Genomic DNA, 22179 nt, shown 5'->3' with positions numbered 1-22179 from the left:
ATCCTGACAAATGACCACTTCTCTTGTCATCCCCCTCAAAGTCCAGTCTCAAGGCCCAGGTGTCCCTGCACGCTGCACTCTAGACCCAGGGGAGAATGGAGAGATGGAGGTGATCTCCTCGGTGCCTGAAGGCACTGGGGGGTGAAACTCTGCAGATCAGAGCGATAGCAAGCAGCACCAGAACAAGTGGGTCTCTATAGCAGCAAGACCCTTCTTATTACAGCCATGGAAAAGTGCAATAAAAACATGGTAAGGATATCCAAATTGCGACCTCTTAAATTACTGTTATGGATTACTGTCAAGGTGATGTATTCAACAGGGTACACTGTGCTTCAGCTAAAGGTAGAAACCTCATTTTCATGCTCTAATCCCTCCACCCACTTCTTCTATTATCACCAGGATTGATACCCCCTCAAGCAAAAAAGTTCCCGTGTGCAACTAGTTATATATGCTTAATAACTTGCACTTATTAAAGATAAAAAAGGATCAGAATTATAGGCTTAGCAAGGATTAGCAAGCATAAGTGCGTATTTCTGCAACTACTACACTTTTTATAGCCCTGTCACACTCCGAGATAGAGTTGTATCATTATATAGAGTTATATAACCGTAAAGAGTTATATCACTGGAAGCATTACGGCATTGTCCCAGACAGTCTTGATTATCAAAGTCTGGCTCTAGCAAGTGAAAAAACCCCAACTTCAGGATACCGCTGTGCCATCTCCTGATCCCATCTGTTAACAGCACATGGTCCTGAGTTGTAGGGGCCTCATTAACACATCTTTGCATCCTAATTCAGCATCCCATCAGTATTCCAGTAGTCACCAGACCTTCCCAATCACCTCCGGCAGGTGACAAGCCTGATATTTCACTCAAAAGAGACTCAAGATAGCCAGCGAGAATCCTAGCCAAAAAACCTTCCAATTTTACCTAGAGGCCACATTTTTTTTCACTGATGAAAACAAAGGGAATAAAGCCATTACGTAACTAGGTGAAACTCCACTATTAGCCAAAAACCACTGGTCTTTTTTCTATCCTTAAACTTTCACTTCAATATAATCTACACCACTCCTGGCATCAAATGGTGTTAATATTTTAAGTGGCCCTTTTAATAGTTAGGGTCCAGAAAAATGGCTTCATTTTTTTCCTGACAAATAAATATAAGATTATTACCACTGTGTGTCTTTAGAGAGAGTGAAAGTCTTCAGATGTTTTTAAAAGACCATTGGGTAAAGACAGAATAAAAGCACAGCAAGCTGATAAAAGCATCCAACTGTGACCCTACAATGGTACAAACATTAAAAAAACCCATTCTTTGGATTTTATTCTCTGGAAGAAAATACATAATAAGATCTTTCATATGCTTGTAAGGGCCTTCCACCTCTGCTGTGTAAGGCATTCAGCCAGGGCACCTGGGGATCTGACCCTCCACCACCACAGGTAGGACCTATTGCTTGGTACTGAATCCAGATGAGACAAACGTTCGTATTACCAAAGAGGAGCAGAGAAGAAAAGAAAGAGAGACCAGGCAAACACAGCACAGCTACGGAAAAATAAGGATTGGAAATATGGCACTGGAAAATAAGGCACTGTCCCAGTGACGACCAAGTGTGTCCATCATCTCCTGCAACACTTCCTGCTCCATCACTAATTCTCGTGCCTCTTCTTCCACACTGCCACCATCCACAGCTCATCCAGCCACCAAATTAGGAACTGGGGCACTAGAAACTATAAATCAAGTCAAGAGAGGGTGTTCTCCTGTCCACCAGACCTGCACAATTGCCGGTGGCATCTTCACACAGCAGTGACCATGTCAAGTAGGTGGCTGATGTTTCCTTCCATTACCATCTTCACTGCTTCTACTTAAGATGCTGGAGGCTTTTATACTTTTGCATGGTTAGACACTTTTCAAGTAATTTTCCATTTACAAGGATACAACCGTACTTTTTGCTCACTGTTACACTGCTATACATCATAGGTCTCCTGCACATCGCTCAGTGATAATAAATACCAGCATGGGTAACAAGAAAACAAGTCAGTCAAATCTTTAGTGTCGAACTGCCTGTACCCTCTCAGAAAACAAGGGGTTTGATCTTTGCCACCATATTTTATTACAGGAAGGTAGCTTTAACAATTCTATGATTCTATGATTAAATATCCCTTTTTTCCAGTCTTGCTTTCAGTCCAGTAAGTTTCAATAGCTTTCTGGACTGCAACAAATTCAGTCTCCTGGGTGACCAGGGAAAATTTTTCATTACTTTTACTCCCTTCTGCAAGCAAAGCCCCCTCTTCCTCCTCCTCCTCTTCCTTTCTGACAACATTAGCACACAGCAAACGGTGAGCACACAGGTACGCAGAGAGATACACCATCTGTCGCAGTGCCCCAGACCTCTCTAACTCCCCTCGCTTGCACGGGGCTAGTCCCCGTGATGTCAGCTATATTTTTTGTGCTCACCCTGTAAACAAGAATGGTTTTGAGCCTATATTGGACAAAAAAAAATAATCCCACCTCTCCCTTGCTTTGCAGTAAGACAACTATTTTCTTTTATTTGTATGTCCTGTTTTCACAAATATGACAAGCTCTTCGACACTTCTGAGCAGTTCTGCATCCTCATGGCCGAGGCACCATTAGCAGTCCCTTGAAACTGCAGCTGCCCCTGAAAGGTCTGCACAAGATGCCAAGCATGCCGCAGCCACAGCAAGCAGATCTGGCAAACGCAACTGTTCATTTCCAGGAGCAGGATACACAGACACCCTGCAGTGTAGATACACCCCTTATTAGGATTTAAATACCAAATCCTTGTGCCTCGTAGGACTGTGATATACTGAAGCTTCACAACAAAGCAACATACCTTCGAACAGTCCAGAATATATTGGTACGGAGAGATTATTGCATAATGGCATCAATATTTTATTTCTGATGAATTTTTTATCTCAAATTTACTGCTCCCATAAGTAATAGACAGTAACTCATCTGCACCATAGTTACTTATGTATTATGTATTGCATGGTCCTGGCAGAATTTCTGAAGAAAAATCATTCTTTTAAAAAGAAAAAAAATAGCCCTTTCAATGACAAATCCCAGCACTCAACAGCAGTATTTTGCTGAAACGCTTTTTACCAAAGTTTAAAAACTCTCTACTAAATTGTAATGTATATGTTTACTAATCTCATAATTCAAAAAGAAAGTGGCCTGACAGCTTCTAAGCACATTGTAATGTTATCTGCAAGGACAATGAATTATGCATCTCTCATAGCACTACGTCTGACAAAACAATACTGATCCCAGGGCTGTGGGATCCCAGCGATCCACCCAGTTGATACACAGAGGGTAATGCAACAGTGCTGTTTTACCGTCCTTGTAGTAAGAGGGTGCAAATATTTGAATATGATTTTTTTATATGAAGAGTATAAAAGATGAGCTTTAATTTATGCAAAAGGAGAAGAAAAAATCAGGTCAATGGTTTGTAATTATGGAGCTTGCTGGACATTTTGATCAATTTTAAACAATGCTCTAATCAAAGCACCCTGAGCAAATTCTTAAGACTCCTATCATATGCCTTGAAGGCACTTGAGAGACATGGCTGAACTGCCTTCTGCAGTGTTTTGGTTTGATGTTTGGTTTTTTTTTTCTGACTTTGACAGAAGTAAGTGCTCTTTAAATATGCAGTCAAACCTCTCTGGCTGCTGACGACAATATTTTGCAGTGTTCGTAGTTAATACCGGGCATTTTAACTAATGGTACCCTTCACTGGAGAACAGCAGTACACAAGTTGCGCACTTCACAGCTATTGCTCTTTCCCATAGGAACATATATTGTTCCTATAATGGATGCCAAATGTATTCTGCTCCTCCTCAGCCACGAGAGGGGGAGGGGGAGAGCTCAGCCACCCCAGCACATCCCTGCCTCTCCAGGGAAGGCAGCAGAGTACTCATCTCCCAGGCCGCGAATCCAAAGGAGGCAGCATTCATCATTTCTGCATTTTGGAGCCACCTTCAATACGTTTTCCCTGTCGTGCCGCAGCCACCCATTCCTCAGTGCAACTACATATTGCGGAAAGTGGGGCAGAGCTGGTGAAAGGGGGGAGTTTCGGGGGCTGGTTCCATGTGAGATACATCTTGGTACCCCCAGAAAGCATCAAATAGGAAATCCTACAAGAAGATCTTTGCAAAGGCCAGCTTTTTCCACGATGAGCTCCCACTGCATATTATATACACTGCAGCAAGGAGCCAGTCGCGTGCCTTCAAACCTCTACAATTAAAGTCCTTTCAATTAACTGGCATTTATCCTAAAAATGTCACATTATTTCCAGGCACAATAATTCCGCATTATGGAGCTGAAAATGAAATAAAGGAGCATTTTCAGGTTGCTAACTAAATTGTAGTGGCAGTAAAGCTTACGACGGTTGAGAAGGTATTCCTGTATCAGGATCTTACACCTTTATGGATAATACTCTCTAGACAGAAAAGTTCTCATATTTGGTGTTAGCTCAAAGAGAGGCCTTTTGTTTTATTTTAAGCCTGCTTTAACAAATCTACTTTTCAGTTATCCAAACACATACAGTAAGTGTTATCTAGATCACAAGAAATTACTTTAAATCCTGTTTGCATTCAAACGACACCAAGTTTATTCTAAAGAAGACGGCTTAGAGCACACATGGATCTAGGTGAGAAATCAAGCCTTCTCCAAGCATGAAGAGAAAAATATAGCAAGAAGTTAATCATCAGAAGGCAGCTTCCAGGAGAAGATGGAATGTGGATGTTGTTGCATAAATGCCCTTCTTTATGTTAAGTGCATTATTTTACCCAAAGCAATACACATGTGAACCTGACACAAGACAGACACGTCCTATCACCAAAGCAGAGACCACTGCTAGATCCTCTGCACCCTTCCTCACCAATTCTCTCTTGTGCAAGGCTGGAGGTCTGGCCATGGGTTGTTAGGTGATGAGAGCATGGCACATCTCGACAAACGCCATCACCAGCTGCAGTTAAATACCAAGTACAGTGCCCACTGCCATGCAGTCACCATTGCTAGCCAGTAATAAAGGACCCAAATGGGCTGTTTCTTTTGCACTTCATCTCCAAGACTAAGAAAAGGAGGAAACACCAACATCTCAGCATAAAGGAGCTGAAATTATTTCTTTTTGAAAAGAAGATACCAGTTCCTTACGAGAAGGGTCCCCCGAAACACAACATTAAAAAGACTCAAGCCTATGTAATTTTTAGCAAACGCCAGCTGTGGTAAAGAAGTAGTGAAATTACAAAGAGAAAGGAAGGCTTGTGACTCTGGCAAAATGTCGTTAGGGAACTTCCACTCATGCTGATTTATCTTTTATTTTTTAAGCAATAATTTAGAAGAGTGGCATTGAAACTCTGACAGGTCACAAAACATTTCCTGAATTAAAGACACAGATCACAGGCGTGACATGTTCCTGTCAGAGGGCTGAGTTCAAACCTGTACTTTATCACTTACAAAAAATAATAGTGTATCTCATACTTACCTTTTGTTGAATCATCTTCAATCGGTTGTTTGAACAAAGTGATATCCTTAAAAGTGCACAGGAACAAAACCACTTTTTCATGCTCATTTCTTATAGGTGCAATTTGCATGTAGAACCAAACTGGGGTTCCTGAAGCAAAGAAAAAGGTGATGTTGGACTGTGTTGTAGCACAAACTGTCCCCAGCCCATACACAGAATATTTCATCGTTTGTATGTTACTATAACACACATGTAGTTGAGGACCATAACTAGATAATTCCACGTCTTACAGATCTTTCAATTTTACCTCCCCAAAGGAAAACAACATGTTCCCATTTTTACAGATCCATTAAAATAGAGAAATGCTACCAATTTAATTAGCTGATAAGTAGAGACAGGAGGCTTTATAAATCTCCATTCAAAAATAAAATACATTACTCTTCCCTTCATGCTCTCATTTTTTCCCAGCAGGTCTCACAAACTTAGTGTCTGCAGGGTAGGAAGGTAAGAAAAAATGGATGGATGGTATCTTTGAATCCTTCTTTACATAACATGGAGCCATCAAATCCAAAACTGATACTTCAATTTTGATGCTACTCCGTTATTTAAGAAGAGCTTAGGTAATCCAGACACAGAGTCTAAATGCCCTATCAGGACAAATCAGGAGATTCAATTTCCTTTTTGTGTCTCAGGTCATACCCTCCACCTCCTCATTGTCCTGCCCAGTGGAGCACTCTTGCAATGCAGTTATCTCTACTTAGCTTTTGAAAACAATATAAAATATTTTTCGAGTCCTACCACTCATCAAATAAACCACTGAAAAATGTCTGCAGTGTTGGAGTGGTTAGCACGGCTTTTGGTAAGTCCTCACACAGGGCTCCTGCAGGCGCTCAGGAGCTGAAACTGTTGTTTCCTCCTAGGCTGAAACGCACGTGGCACTCCCGCATGGACACGCAGGTCTGCTCTGTAAGGGGCGAAATCCTAAAAGACTTTAAGCCATTTGCTTAGAAACACCCTGTTCACCTGCAGGGACCTGAATGTCAGAGATGCTTTCCATCCGGCAAAGCTCCATGCCCACGGCTGTGTCCCCTCCCTCCCAAACTTGCACCTACACACACTGCACTATAAATGCCTTCACAGCCAGCTAATTACCTTTGGGATTTAATGTGCTTTCAGCCAGTTGACATAATGGCTTTTCTCCTGAGCTGCCTGAATGCCAGCCTGAGAGCTGACACATTGAGACAAGCCACTGGCCCACTGTTATCCCACGATCACCACTGCCCCCCCCCAGATCTCCTCTAATGCACCACGCTTGGGAGCTGTGCCAGCAACTGCAGGATAGATGCCCAGAGGGCAATGAAACACATTTGGACTAGGACTACTGTGGGGAAGGTTAAAATCCACAAGGGTTCATGACAAAATTCAGCATTGCTGAACTGGGATTAAACCAGTAACTCACTAGCAGTAAACTGGAGAAGTGGGAGAGATGGGGGATTGCTTTTTGTGATAATTCCAAAGCCATTATGCTGATTACTTGATTATCTCAATTCCCAGTTGCTAACCCAAGATAAAAGACTCTTTTCATAACTTCTAAAACAGAGTGCTGCAGCTCTCTGGAGTAATACTGTACTTGCACTTATACCTGGCAACTCATCGGCACCCTTTGAAAAGCTCTGAAAGTAAGTAGGCAAAATAACCTGTACAACAGCACTGATAAAAATCAAAGACAGAGGCAAGGTACCTACTGCTGGAGAAGCAGCAATCTGGGCAAAAGCAGGCAAAGAGGTTTCCCGAGTATTACCATATATATATATATATATATACACACACACACACGTGCATATACACATACATATGTATGCATGTGTGTGTGTATATATATATACACACACACACATATATGCATGCCTAACATGGTTGCTAAATATTTGGGTGGGTGGAGCTGAGGACTGTATGTGAGGGAATGCAGCAAAGCAGAAGAAAGTTGCTGCAAAGTTTCAGGCCTGAACCTGAAACCTGCTAGCTGGGTTAAAACGCCAAGGGGGCGTGTGAAGTCAGCAGTCGTGTGGATGCTGCTGGAGAGCATCAGTTCTTAAAGATCATCTCTGTGCCGAAGGAAAGAAGGATGGGAAAGCAACCTGAAAGATCTCAAAATCTCCCTCTGCCAAAAGAATAAAGGAATGGGTGAGAAAGAAAAGGTTGTGTCACATAATCAAAAATGCACGGTACCTCTGGACCTACAGTTTAAATACATGGACAGGAGGGTGCTGCTTCGACAGCACTGCAAGCTCCATGCAGAAGAGAAGCAATAGGCAAGGTCTCTGCAGGTGATAAACACAAGCCCTTCCACAGAGTAACTGCCTACATTTTGCAGAATTCATATATATGAATATGCAGAAGTATATTCATTCATACCAACAGATACCATTCTTTATTTCTTTATCTGCTCCAATATTCAGCCTGAAGAATAAGAAGGATAAGCAGGCAGTTTCTTGAAGAACCTTCTTCTGCAAGGCTCAGAGTATGACAAACGGAAGCAAACCCTAGGCAAACCAGATGCTGAACTGGAGCCAAAAGGTGAGCCTATTAATCTTAGCCAAGATTAGCTCAATCTTAGCTCAAGAGGTTGAAGTTTTGGGCTTCGGGTGATGGAGAAGGAAGCTGAGAACAGATGTTATGGATGGGAACTGACTCAAGCCTGAGAAGAAATATGAGGACTTTTCCATAAATTCCTTCTGTAATCCTGCATAACTTATGGAGAGTATAGGCTTGGAGATCTGAGCAAAGGTGAAGGTTTTTATTTAGGCAACTGTAGCTCAATAAATCTCTAAAGCATCATCAAGCTCCAGCAGGCAATCCACAAGCCACAGCAAAAAGCGACTGGCTTGTTATAGGAAAGTCACCCAGAGAAGGCTTTTCTCTTTTTATGCTGAAATAAAATAGAAAGGTATTTAGTTCAGGACTGGCCCATGCTAGAGCAGGAGCTGCCAGCCCACTTAATAAGAGAAACCAGGGTCAGGGAGAGCACCAGCTTTCTGGGATCATCTTTGGAAATCACATGGACAGTGCTGGGCACCACCACTTGCAAAGATACCCAGCACAAGCCTGTCCTGGGAAACTGCCCTAATGTGAGGGGACATCCAGGTGACCTGCACAGGAAATGGGCAGAGAAGCAAAAGATCTAGAGAACAGACACATCCACATGCTGAGGACCTGAAAAGAGGTCACTTGGACTCTCCAAAGCACCTGCAGAAACAGACGTATTTCAGAGCCACTCTTGCTTCTCTTTTTAATTAAAGTGTTGGCTAAAATGCTTTGAAGCAGGCAGAACTGGAGAAATCTAAAGACATTTCCTACTGTTTAAGTGCACATACAGGAAGATTTAGTCTAAAAAGGGAAAGTGGAAATAAAGCATACAGCATGTGAGTTTGTTTCAAGAAGACGAGGTATCCAGGATGCTCTCTTCAATGTCCTGAGAAGTTTATGTGAGTTTGCAGAGAAATGGGGCAGTCAGGCACAGTTAGCTCTTTCTTGAGGCACACCATTACCTTCCCTCAGCCACAAAAAGCAGAGGAAACCTCTAGCCTCACCCCAGCAAGGTGCTCCATGCCAGCACTGAAGTCCACTCAGGGGGCAACGTGGCCTCAACTACTGGGCTCCAGGCAGCTGAACCAGGGGGAAAGCTCCCCAACCCCACAACAGCTGCATCCTTTACTGGAAAGCCAAACCGCAGAATGTATCTCCGTCAAGATTGCTCTTGGCTTGTGTGTGACATGGCCTCCAACCCAGTCAACTAGACTTGTTCTGCTCTGTGGAGAGGAACCAGCTTTTCTGGAGCACATTTCATCTGACAGTTTTGGCTTTCTACCTTGGGAAGATGGCCTGTGTCAGTGGAGGAGGCTGCTCATCTCCACTGACAACAGCAAGAATTTCAACCGCTAGCCCGGGAGAGATGTCCACACTGCACAAGCCCAGCGTGAGATCACACAACTGTGCGGGTTTTGCTTAGTATGTGCTAGAACGTTGATAAGCCCCCCATATGTGTCAGGACAGAAAAGGTGACTGGCTTGACTCACGGTTAAGATAAACTGAAGAAAAACTTCCCTAGTTCTGGCAACCTACTGTAAAACCAATGCCACCAAGACGAAGGGACTTAGGTCCTACATCTCATTAAGTTACAAAATTCCCTGGTTTTCTAAATAAGCCTCGGGCTATGCAAAATTTTAGCACTCTCGCTAGAGCTCATATGTGTTGTTTTACACACCGCAGAGGCACTGCTGGGAGCATCCACTCACGGCAGCCAGGGTCCGGGTTCTCACTTGTGGAGACACGGGGGTGTTTCCTGAGGGATGTGGGGAACCCTCATTCAGGATTTCTTTTCACTTAACCCAGTCAGTTTCCCTTCAGGGAAACAATCCTCAAAACTAAATATATTTTGGAAAGAAGGAGACAGCAGGGAACAGCTATTCTTGGCAATCTGAAGACTCGTCCTGAAAAAAAAAGCTCTTTTCTTGAGCTGTGGCAACCAAAATACCCATTCCTTCTCCAAATCTTGCCCCAAATGTACCCATATGTCAAAGTGAAAATTTATTTTAGTCAATTATATACTTTAAATATGCACCATCACTCCCAACACTATACACAAATGTATACATACTGTTTTTCTTGTAGAGGAGAATTTCAAAGCAGTTTGACTCATAGTTGTCAAAAGTCTGTCTGACTTTTTCAATGGTCTTCTTGTCTGTCAGTTCACCATACATAAAACTGAAAAAGAAAAAATGTTTCTCTTTTTTCTAGAGAAGCAGCAACTTTGTTACAGTCACTTTAAACCACGCCAGCATTGGAGATGCCATTAACTGTCATTTACCGAAGTTTAATTATGATTTACACTTCATTTAAATATTTAGAGTGTCCCAAGGAAACCTACAATAGTGAGTAACCATGACCACCTTTTTACTGTGAACAACAGCAAATAAATCAATGTTTCATTAAGTGCTTTTCTGAGCATATCTTTAAGGATATATGGTTAGAAAAAGAGGTGATAGCCTATAAAACCGTTATTGCCACAGCTGCAGGCCATGAGAATATTGCTGTCAAAACAGAGAAAACTGAACAAAACCTCTAAAACTTCCCAAATTTTGTTCAATCCTCTTGAAAAGGCTTCTGGAGAAGGAATCAAAACTACTACAGGTAAAGGCTGTTCGCTGAATTGATGGCTACAAATTTAATCTTGTCAAGATGCACCTGGGACAATAAGATAATCGGAATCCTTCTACTAAATATCAATTACAAAAGGAGGGAGGATTTAACCAATAAGAAGTGATGACTGTAATGCTCTGCAAATTCAGCACAGAAAGAAGTGTATGAGTCGTCTCAGTGTAGCTACGTCTGCACTGCTACCAAACATAACCAAATTCACCCTCTTTTTCCTTATTGTATACTGCATTTCTTTAATACTTCAGTGAAAATACAAAAAAAAAACCCAACCAACATTAAAATGTTTTTGGAGACTCATCCCTCTCCAGACTGAGACTATAAAAATAAAATTTTAACTCTGCTATTTCTTGCCACTTGACCATCTCATCTTTGCATTCTTTTCCAGGTCAGACTTTCAGCTGGTGTAAGCAACCCCAACCCCCTGACCTTACTTTTGAAAGCCTTTGTAAGGAAACAGCCAGGCCTTTATTGTCATTCTTCCCTGGATTAAAAATAAGCGAAGACCACTCTGTGCAAATTCCCAATTACAGAACTGAAGGAAAATGGAACACGGGATAAAAGCTTTCAGACACTTGAATGAATATACTCTTAATTGATCAGATTTATTTTTTTTTTTTGCATTTTCTTTGTTCACAAACAGTTTGAGCTCCAGCTGAAACCTACAACAGACAACCCTGAGAACATGAAAGAGAAAAGAAAAGCTATCAGTGCCTCTGTGGTTTCAATGCAGCTTCTCTTTTATTGATCAACAGACCTCCAAAGGTTCAATAAACATTTATTTTATGTCTACTCTTCTGAAAGAAACAATAAAACAGCATAGTGGTTAGTGACTCGGCAAGCATTAAAATACTCAATGAAGGCCAGACCATGAATCTTTTCTTTACACAGCCAAGCGAGGGAGGGGATGGGGCTGCTCCCAGAATAAGGTGCTGCCCAGCATGGGTGATGGAGGCAGACATGGGGCAGCAGAGTAACTACAACGTCCGTATGTCACGACTGGCGCTTCTTCACCAGCAACACAGGGAGAGCTATTGCTAATGACAGGTCATAATTGTTACCTTTGGGACAGCAATATAATGGAGATGCCACTATGACAACTGACGTCAGGAAATGGTTTTACTTAGCACAAGGCTCTCATTAAGGTACTGCTTATCATTAACATACACAGCCGTCTTTAGGAAATGCAAAACACAGCCTACTGCTCATTTTCAAATGACCTGCCTTTCTTTCCCGAGTTCAGCTGATAACCTTTTATAAGTTTATAGGTGAGATGACAACAAAAAGAATTTGACTTCATTTTTTTTTAAATCTATGCCTTTTTTAATGCACTGATGAGGTAAAGCAGATTGCTCTCCTGTTTGCAAGACAAAATAAGAGCTGCTAGTTTTCACACGGCCTGTTGTGCAACTAAATTATCTTTTTTGTTGTTTTCTTGAGATTTAAAACAATGTTTCTCTTAGTCCTGAAGGAAAAAATAACAGAAATTTGTTAAAGTGCATGACTTTACGGGGCTTATAACACAGAAAGTCATCATTAGTTAGTGTTAAAATGACAACTCGTTGGCGTTCTGAGTGATGGACAATACCAGTTAGCACTGCTGAATACAATCGATCAACTTTATGTTTTAAATTAAAGGCAGCTTATTATTGCAGTAAACCTGTAATACCCAAACCTTACATTATTTTCACATATAAAGAGACATTTTAAAGGCTTGTGGAATAATAAAAACATTTTTCAGAAGGCAATTTTTAACAGCACCAAAGAAACCTCAAAGCCACTCGATGTGTAAGTTATATAAGATCTTTGCTTATCACAGGTTTAATTTTAGTCTGTCCTCTTTTGTACACATAGAGGGACTCCTACTTCTTCAGTCAATCACACTGTCTTTTTCTGCCTCATGTTTTTTGTTATTTAGTGCTTGTCGAGTGCCTTCAGTGCAAACGGTACAAGACAGAAATATCAAAACCACCCTGCTACTGGGAATCTTACTACCTAGAAAATAGACTTATCAAAGAGAAACAAGACTTACTGAAATACTCAGAGAAAGGCACAATCTTAGATAATTTTCTCATCTCTGAAACAGACCACTTGTCATTTAAGATGCCTGGACTCCCGCCTGCCTTTGAAAGCATCCCTCGGCACAGAAAAGCACATCTGAAGCTTTGTATCGTGCTCTTCTGTCCTTTGTCAGGATCCAGAGCAGTGGCATCAGAACAGCTCCAGGTCTGCAGTGCGTGCCGGGGCGGTATTTAACAGCTGTTTGTGAGGAATTACCCAGGATCGAGGACAGGTGAAGCACAGAAGGTATATGATCCTGCATCCAATTTACAGCTCTGTTCATCCAAAAGGGTTGAATGAAAAGGCATCAATTACAAAAGACAAACATCTACCCGGAAGGAGCAGCAAATACAGACACACATCAACAGCTTCAAGACTTTGCACATTAAGGAGCAGGCACCATTTCTGAGGAGAAACGGTGCAGGTCCCTGGGTCCCACTGGCATGCTCAGCTAGGTTTCTTTGCACAGCTCTGGCAGCGCAGGGAGCCCTTCTCACGCACACAAAAATCAGGTCATGGAGGTGACATCCCAGTATCAAATCTAACCCTTTTCAAGTCCAGCCACACTGCATCCACCGTGCAAAATCCCGTTTCTTTGAACACGGTGGGAATTTTGCTGTTAGCTTCACTGGAGCCAGGATTTCACTCGCAGACTTTTTTTAGTCCCACTTGAAATAGCAGTAAATCAAAACAAGGGAGAGCAGAGACGCTGCAAGTGTTTCAGTGGAAAAGCTACCTGTAAACAACTGCTTCAGCAAGGAGATCCAATTCCCCTCCCTGCACAGCTGGCAGGCAACACACAAACAGCACCTAAGAGCAGGTTTCCTCTCTGAAAACAAAACCAGCAACCAGCTACTCCCAGCCAGGCACAAGGCTCTCAGGTGCAAGGAAGGGTAAGCAAAGCAAAGCCTGGAGCAAATGCCAAGTGTAAAATGCCAGGGTAGGTCTACTAACCAGCCACTCAAAGGGTGCCTGCTCTTCTGAAGGCTTGCCAAGAATACGGAGTTTAACTGATAAGCAACAATATTTAGAAAACACTGATATTACTTGCAACGTTAAACTGGGGTTTAATGTTTTATAACTCTTTATTATTTCAATGTATTCATGAAGACGTACACTGTTATGACCGTGGGCAACTGGGCATGAAACAAGAGGTTTTCCTGCATGCTGGCTGCCCTGTCGGTTCACCTCCAGGCAGAGTTTTTTTGTGTGGCTAATTGAAGGTCAGAGGTGTCGCAATTGCAGATGCCCTCTTCCTCCTGGACTGTCAGCTCATTTTCGTTTGGCACAGCAATGCTTCAAGAGCACACAAGTTCTTTCACCTAAATATCCTGTGCATTTTAGCACTCACTCATACCAATTATTCTATATATCAGCCCCAGCCATACATGCAACTTCAGGTGAAATAACACACATTGATTCCCATTACGCAATATTCAAGTAGCCTCACCCCTACGTACCCTGGGCCTTTTATACACAGTCCATGAAACTGGGGAGACTGGCACTTGTACTGAGGTATTTCTAAGTGATTTTCCTGCCAATGGGCACATTGTTGCTGATTGCAAAGATAAGAGAAGTGCAAAACCAAAGGGATTACCAGTTTGTCACAGGACTAACTCATTGCCAGAGCTGGAACAAAAATCCCTCGCACCTCCAGTCCATCCACCTCTCCCTGAGACCGCTGTCAGCCAAGACCACCTGAGACCAAATATCATGAGGATATATGAGCTGCCCCAGTGTAGGGTATGGGGTGGGACAGACAGAAATAGGATATAGTGAATTCCTGCTGGACTACCCTGGAGAAAAGCATGGGTGAAAGCTGATTTGAAAGCACTATATCTTATAGGCAGGGGCAAACCTACCCAATACTGAGAAAGTATTTTTGTCCGTTATCATACTCATGATCAGTAACAATGACAATCATTGTTGGGGCTAGATTTACATTGTTTGTATCTGTGTTATTTTTCTTCGGTTGGATTTTTGGCACTAAAAAGCTGGAAAAACAGACCCTTCCAAAACCTACAATAAAGGTTTTGGAAGCACTCTTACCCCAGAGCGCTTGCCTTAGAATAGTAAAGCAAACATTATATATAAAGCAATTTTTATGTATTGTGTAATCTGGGCTTAACATAGCAAATGCCGACTGAGAGCCTCACTCCGAAAATAGTATAAATAATGACCCCACATATAAAAACACCTACAGTGACATTCTGCTGAACAGGCCTAAATAGGCACCATTGGCCTCAAGACTATTTTCCATTCTATACAGCTGCACAGCCCTTCATGAGAGAGCAGCTCCAAAGACATTGCTCTGGAAGGCACACGCTGCACGTCAGACCACGCTGAAAACCTCTCCAGCTCTCCTTTAACCTGCAGAGACTGGGTTGTCTCCTAAAAAGCAGGAAACATCACACTGCATATATAACTCCACCAGCTAAGACCCAGACACAAAACAAGTGCTGGCCATGCTTCGAGTGTAGAGAGGTCTCTCTAAAATCCAGATATGGATATACAGAATGATGATAAAAGGAAAAAAATAAATATATGTCTCTCTTTGCTACCAGTCTCATTTTCCACAATAATTCCTCCTTGAATTTGCATCTGTTCGATTCACCTGTAGGATCCACTTGCGTGTGATCAAAACAGGATCCCTACAAGCAGTAACTAGAACCTATCGCATTCACAAAAAGCGCTCAAAGGGAATAAACCTTATGGTCCCCTCAATATTTGAGGGACAGGGCAATCGTTCTCAGAGAGGTACTGCTAAACCTTCCCTTCCTCAACATTTTCCTACAATCCCATTCTATATCTGTAATTATTTTAGTGTGCACAGACTATAAAAGTGCTGGCTCACAGGAAACTTACACAGTTCAATATACAGGATAGCAGAGAGCAAAGGGGAAAGCATGTATGTATATCCAGATGGCTGCGATAAGGTTGTTTCTTTCAGCCCCACTGAGTATATTGACTCTGTTGCAACTGTGTGAATGAATATTTAATTTCAGCAGCACGTGCCCATCTCTTCCCTATTCCCTGTTAGAGGACACCTGGCTGCACAGAGCAACCCTGGACCCCCAAGGCTTCCTCCCCATTCTGGCAGATGAGAGCAGCGACCACACCTCAGCACGTGTTGCTTTTTGGAGTAAGCGACGACTGACATCCGAAGACAGGCTTGCTGCCTTCCCTGCTCCTGCCAGCTGAGGCATCAGACAACGATCAGTGTCTGCCAGCACTCGCCTCCCAAAAATTATTGCTGTAGATATGTAGTCCCCTCCTCCCAGTGCCCTGGAGCTGGTCACTCCCCAAATGCATGAAGGGAAAACCTACGCAAACTTGTAACCTCACCCATTCCTTGTTGCCTCTGCCCCTGGTTTACTTTGCTCGCACACACACACACGCGCATTAGGGATTTAGTCTTTCCCCAAAGCATCTCTTTTTAAAGGATGCAGCAGACAAGGCACAGATGCATGTCTAACCATAAATCATAGCTGCCTGCTCCTGCAAGACCACCGACAAAAGGAAAAAGCCATAAAGCTGCAATACTCTGCGTAAATATATCATCAGCTTAATTGTCCTCTTGGGAATAGAGAGGCAGTTTGCACATTACTGTGCCCTCTGCGTGTGTGTGGGTGTGTGTGTGCGCGCAATAATAGGGATCAACATGGGCTACAGAATAGCCCACTGCCTCCTGGCACAGTAACAGGAGAAATAATGAAAATCTAGTAAGAAAACCTTTGAAATATATTACCTAAAACCCCACTTTCTTTATTGGATCATTAGCTAGAGCACATTCATACTCATATTAGCCAGGATAAATTTCAAATGAGAGAAGAATAATGGCTAAATCCTCATAATATTTATCCCCTCTTTTGGGAGCACCTGTAGTTCATCCTCATTCACTGCTAAAACTTTTTAAAAGCTTTCCATCAAACAGTCTTTGTTGCTGCAGTGCAATGCAACCGCACGAAGATGACAGGAATTTCCAAACTGGGCAGACTGGACTTGTTTTCGAACCAGATTTGGCTGAAATATATTAAATTTGTAGATGTTCTAAATAAAATTTTTAAAAAAATAAACCATAACAACTGGAATTTAGCTTTGTTTTATTTAGGATTAAGTCTAACAGGATCCTAAACACTACTTCAGATTTATTAAAGGACTTAACATTGAGTATTTGAGTAATTTGTTAATCCTGGTGGAAACTAACCATTGATTTTACTGGAAGTTAGTCAACAATGTGCTTAACTGAGTACACATGGTTAAGTGCTTTACCATGTCCTGGATAAGTTGTGGGTTTCATTCATTTAAAGCCTGTTTCGATACTTTAATTTCTGCAAAACAATGCTTTTCTTACACCAATCCTTCTTCCAAAACCTCATTGTTTTTCACAGCAGATTATAATTTTACAAATGCATCGAGTGGCAAGAGACAGACAGTGGGCATACCTGCAAGTGCTACTCTTCTGCATGACGTCAGCTCGATGATATCCAGAGAGTTTACAAAAACCGTCATTACTATAAACTACGGGCCAGTCCACAATCTGAGCATTTCCCAACAAAAAACTGGATTCTGAAAAGAGAAAGAGAAAAACAGAGAAAGGGCTGTTGTCAGTGGCAAAGTACACTGAAATCCTCTGTGTGTTACACAGCAGATGCAAAGTTATTCATAATGGTGATTTCTATCATGACGTTTCAGAGGGAGCTGAAATCAAAATGGGCATCAGAAAAGAAATCCTTATGCAACAGGATTACTCCTAGTAATGTAAGTAGCTTCTTGCACCGCCAAATACTGATATAAGCACCAACACTTTAACAACATAGAAAGAATTCATTTATTCACAACATCTGGGCAAGGTATGATGTTTTATTCTCATTTTATACATATCCTGAAATCAGCCTTAAATTAACTTGCAAACTGAGTTTTCAATGCCGACCTGTATGTGTGCCCAATGCCAATGATTACTTTCTTGCTTAAGACAAGTGTATTTTTCCTCCTGGCAGGTCCCAGTCTGTTTTGCAGGACACAGCCAGCATCCCTGGGACGAGGGACAGAGAGCGCCAGGAGCCACTGGGGAGGGGCGAGATGTGGCCACCGCATCTCATGGTACGCCACAAGCCACATCACGCCTGGGAGGGCAGATAGCAGGTGACCCACATGGAAATTCGGCGTGATCGGGGAACTGACGAGTGCCAAAGGGACTTACACATTGAAATAACACAAAATGGGTATTGGATTTCAGTGGCAGTCTATTAAAAATGCAAATAGGTGGGTTTGGCTCACCCTAGTAACATGCATCCACTGCTATAAATACAAAACATGGGCAGGGACTATTTCTAGGAGGCTGAACTCAGGTTTAAATATCGCTTCAGTCATTTGTTCTTTCAGTCAGTGCCTACAGTTTATACGCACGGACTGGCACCAACGCATTATGAGTTAGTCCTAAAATAGTTTTATTCACTAGTTTAGAAAGATTCTTCCATCCCTGCTTTTAGCAAAGCATTTCCAAGGAAGGAAATACCCATTTTGCTTAAACACAATGTTGTGGGATTTTATGTACATCGACACCGTAAACATTCCTAATTTGTTTCAGGAATAATATTCTTACTTAGTAGAGGTTCTCAAATTGTAGTCTGTGATGACCTTCAGAGTTTTCTTTATTGTTACTGTTAGTTTTCAATTTCATTTTGACGGCAGCTATGGAACTAACTGGTCCCATTCACTGATGCTAAAAAGCTATTAAAATATAACTATTAACAATCACTGCTGTACAGAAATTAGAGGAAATGTTCCTTTCAGCAGTTCTTGGGGAAAAAAAAAAATTTAAGGAGATTTTTACAAATTTTCCCTCGTAATAGCCAAAGAATGGTTATGGCAATTACTTACAGATATATACTCAGGTGCACACATTAATTTTCACATAAAAGTGATGCTGGGTTTGCATGAGCTACACGTGCCCTTCTCAGACTATTTATAACCGTGACTGGATTGTACATTATGCAAACATTATTCTGTTGAACAAGGAAAGTGTAACGAAAAAAATACTGTTTCTTTCTTTTTTCTTTATAAGCATGAATTTGGAAATAAATAAACTGGAGATTATTGGATTTTCTATAGAAAAGCAGATTAAAAAATATTTAAAAGCCAACCAATGTGAGAAATAGAAGTCTAGGTTCTGTGAAATCTAACACTTTTAAACTCAAAGAATTTATTTGAATCCGTCTCACAAATATTCTTAAGCCGAAATGCCAACTTTAAAAATTTGCTTTCCTACCCAAAGGGAGATGTCCTCGGTACAAGCAGCAGGAGGCATGGAGTAACGCCTGAGCGTTACATAAAATCCCCCTGGCTTTCCGCAGCCCTTTCTGCACTGGGGACTCAGCCCAGCTTTCCTCAGCACAGCGCAGAGAAGAACATGGGGGGCATCTTAAATCCCCGGAAACCAAAGGGTTTGCTGGAGCTCATCCCCTTGTATTGATGTCCCCCCCAACACCTTGCATCTTCTCCAGTTTGGCAAAGGGGAGACACCACCAGCCCCCTAAAACCACCAGGCTCCCCCTGTGGCAGCCGCCCTACCACCATGGCATCCCAGCAGCTGGAGAGGATGGGGGCGTAAGCAATTCTTAATTTCCCATCCCACAGGGAAACAACCAATATTGCAAGTCCTCTGGTTAGATTTGGAAAGAGATTTCTTTACAGGATTGTCTTTTGCCAAAGTTTTGCTCGCGTATCTAGACACAATGGGCAGGACCTGGGTGATGAGAGACTGCAGTACCACGCTCACTCGTGGATGCTGTGCACATCTGGGTGCTCCCCAGAGGACCACAGTCCAAAAGCAGATAACCCTGATTCCAAGCCTCCCTGTCCGACAGACATAATCTTGATTGTGTATTCCCCCCACGTAACTGTTTCAGGACACAGAGTACACAGCAGAAGATGCGTGTTGCAGCCAGCAGCCAATATACAGCATTTAATGGTTGTCTTCTATGGATTTTGTACTTCTTTACACCTGAGGGTCTCCAAATACTTGATAGGGCATTCACTAAACTTATCAAACCCACCAAAAACTTGTGAGGGAAAAAAACATAAAGCCAAACTATTGACAGTTAAAAACAAAAATAAATCCCATAAAATTAGAAAAAATATACACTAGAAGTACCTTGGTAGATAGTAGTATTTGTAAGGTTAGATCAGATATATAGTATATATACTAGAAACCAGACCACATATTAGACTATGTTTTCTTTTGTCCACATGAATTTTCCTTTACTTAATTGACTTCTTTTTTACCCTTGTCTCCTAAGTAAATAAGGCTTATTCATCCATGCTCAGCACGTGAATATGTATGTGTGCGTCCCATTCCAACTGAAGAAAAATCTTGAATCAATGTTTGCATCTTGTTAGAGACCAATGAATTTCACTGCAGGCACAAAGCCATAGGAATCCATGTTTCATTAATGCCACTGCTCAGTGAGCAGCTTGATAAAATTTAAGGAAGAACGGGTCAGCGTCTGACCCTTGGGTTTTATTGTGCACCTAAGTCACAGCATCCACAGGACTCCATGCCTGCCCTACATTTTATCAGGAGTCACATTATTTTCTCCAACCAAGACACATATTAATACCTCACTATTTCTACAATTTGTCCAGATCGAAACTCCAGGCAGATTTAACTTTATATTAGCTAGTCCACAGTCAGCTGTAAACATACCAACTGTATAGTGCATGACAGGACACTGACAGAACCTCTTTTTATTTGGCCATAATTTCTTAAAAATGCAGAGTTCAAAGGGACATGGAGGAGTTTTTGCTTTGAGTCCTCTGCTGTGACTCCCTGTATGTTCTCCAATATGTCTCCATTTTGGAGCCTAACCTTGGTCAACAACAGAGACTCCTTAGTAGAGAATACAACCTTAGGGTTTCTAGGGGTTTTGTGTAGTTGGAGAAGAGACTGCCTTATATCACATCATCACCACTAACCACTCATGAAAGTCCATTTCTGCAGTTACCTCCCCTGAGTTCAGGTCCTAACAGTCAGTCCTGGACTAAATCCATCTGCATGACTGATTTCCGTATTCCTACAACTCGATTATGTGGTTTCCTTGCTAAGAAAGGTCTATCACAGTTGTGTCATGTCTTGGGTTAAGATTTCCATTTGTCTGACTACAGCAAATCCCACTCTGTTCAATTTCCAGCTGGCTGCTAGAAGCTGGTGTAAGAGACAAGGGCTGGAGAAACCTCCTTTCCTCTCCATCTCCGGTTGCCATAGGGCAGCCTAACACCAAAGGCGAACCTGTTCCCCACCAAACACAACTGGCTGTGTGTTCCTCCTGGCCTCCTTTGCCAGCAGCTCCAAAGCAATGACCCTCAGCCAAGGGTACCTTGATGTCCCGCTGTGCTCTGCTGCGGTGACTCTGTGGTGAAGTCCCATAGCAGCCTCTTAGCACAAGCGAAGTCTTCATTCAAGCAGGTCAGGTATAGCAAAAGACAAGTGGGCTACAGACCTGCCTACAGGCTGCCAACTGACTTGCTCCTTTCTGAGGTACATCCATACTCATTGCATGCAGGAGGGAGGAAAGGCACCCAGACCACAGGTGTTCACCCGATGGCAGCCCAAGGACATGCCCTGCCAGCGTTGCTGCAGGCGAGCACTGAGTGCACCTCCATCGTCACAGGCCAGGTTCACTCCTGGTCCTCCCCTTCCCCTGATGGCCCACACTCCATGTTGGTTAGTTCACGCCAAAGGACTTTTTTGGAGTGAGCCAAAGGACTTTTACACAATCAGTCTTTTCTAAAGCATGGGCATGAGCCCTGCTATGCCACCTGTGAAGGACCAACTGCCCAGGGCAGATGCCTTCTGCAAGACAGACCCAGGCTCGGACTCCCTTCATGGGAGAGGCAAGCTCTCCTCTCCTGTTCTAGCCTTCAACAGATAAGACTGGTAGTTCGCGCCGTCTTCAGAAGAAAAAGAAAAGGAGCCAACAAAAGATCTGCAAATTATAGGGTGATGAGCACAGCAAGGACACTAGCACTGGGATCTCCACAGCTGTCTTCCTGTTGGATTCAACATACAAGAGCTACGTTCTTCAAGCTAGTTTTTTTAAAGAACATACTATATTGGAGGTATTCTCAAGGATAAGTATTTCTTAACAGAGTTTATCTACTAATAACTGGACAAAACCAAACTGAGCCACTACACCTACACCAGAACACCTGAATTTACTCAGTTTTTAGGTATACCATGACTTCACTGAAAGAATAGTATCACAACAGGGATTGTTAAGGATAGCCAAAGTTACAGATGGCAATGCATAAATCCAGATTGCAGTAAGACACAATGCATAAATCCAGATCGCAGTAAGACACAATGCATAAATCCAGATCGCAGTAAGACACTGGTAACTAAAACTTGTGCAATATCTGTG

General features: G+C 42.3%; 1 protein-coding gene across 1 annotated transcript in view; it reads right to left on the bottom strand.

The window, feature by feature from the left end:
* KCNH5 (potassium voltage-gated channel subfamily H member 5) overlaps window positions 1–22179 on the bottom strand; it is a 163149-nt gene that overhangs the window by 132280 nt on the left and 8690 nt on the right. The window contains exons 2-4 of the mRNA XM_054199802.1: window positions 17203–17326; window positions 10140–10246; window positions 5504–5632 (exon numbers count right to left, since the gene is read on the bottom strand). Coding sequence (XP_054055777.1) covers window positions 5504–5632; window positions 10140–10246; window positions 17203–17326 — 360 coding nt within the window. The remainder of the gene's footprint in view (window positions 1–5503; window positions 5633–10139; window positions 10247–17202; window positions 17327–22179) is intronic.

The sequence above is a fragment of the Rissa tridactyla genome, chromosome 4 (genome assembly GCF_028500815.1).
Source record: "Rissa tridactyla isolate bRisTri1 chromosome 4, bRisTri1.patW.cur.20221130, whole genome shotgun sequence".
In the NCBI taxonomy this organism is placed as follows: Eukaryota; Metazoa; Chordata; class Aves; order Charadriiformes; family Laridae; genus Rissa; species Rissa tridactyla.
This window is presented reverse-complemented; position numbering and strand designations above follow the sequence as displayed.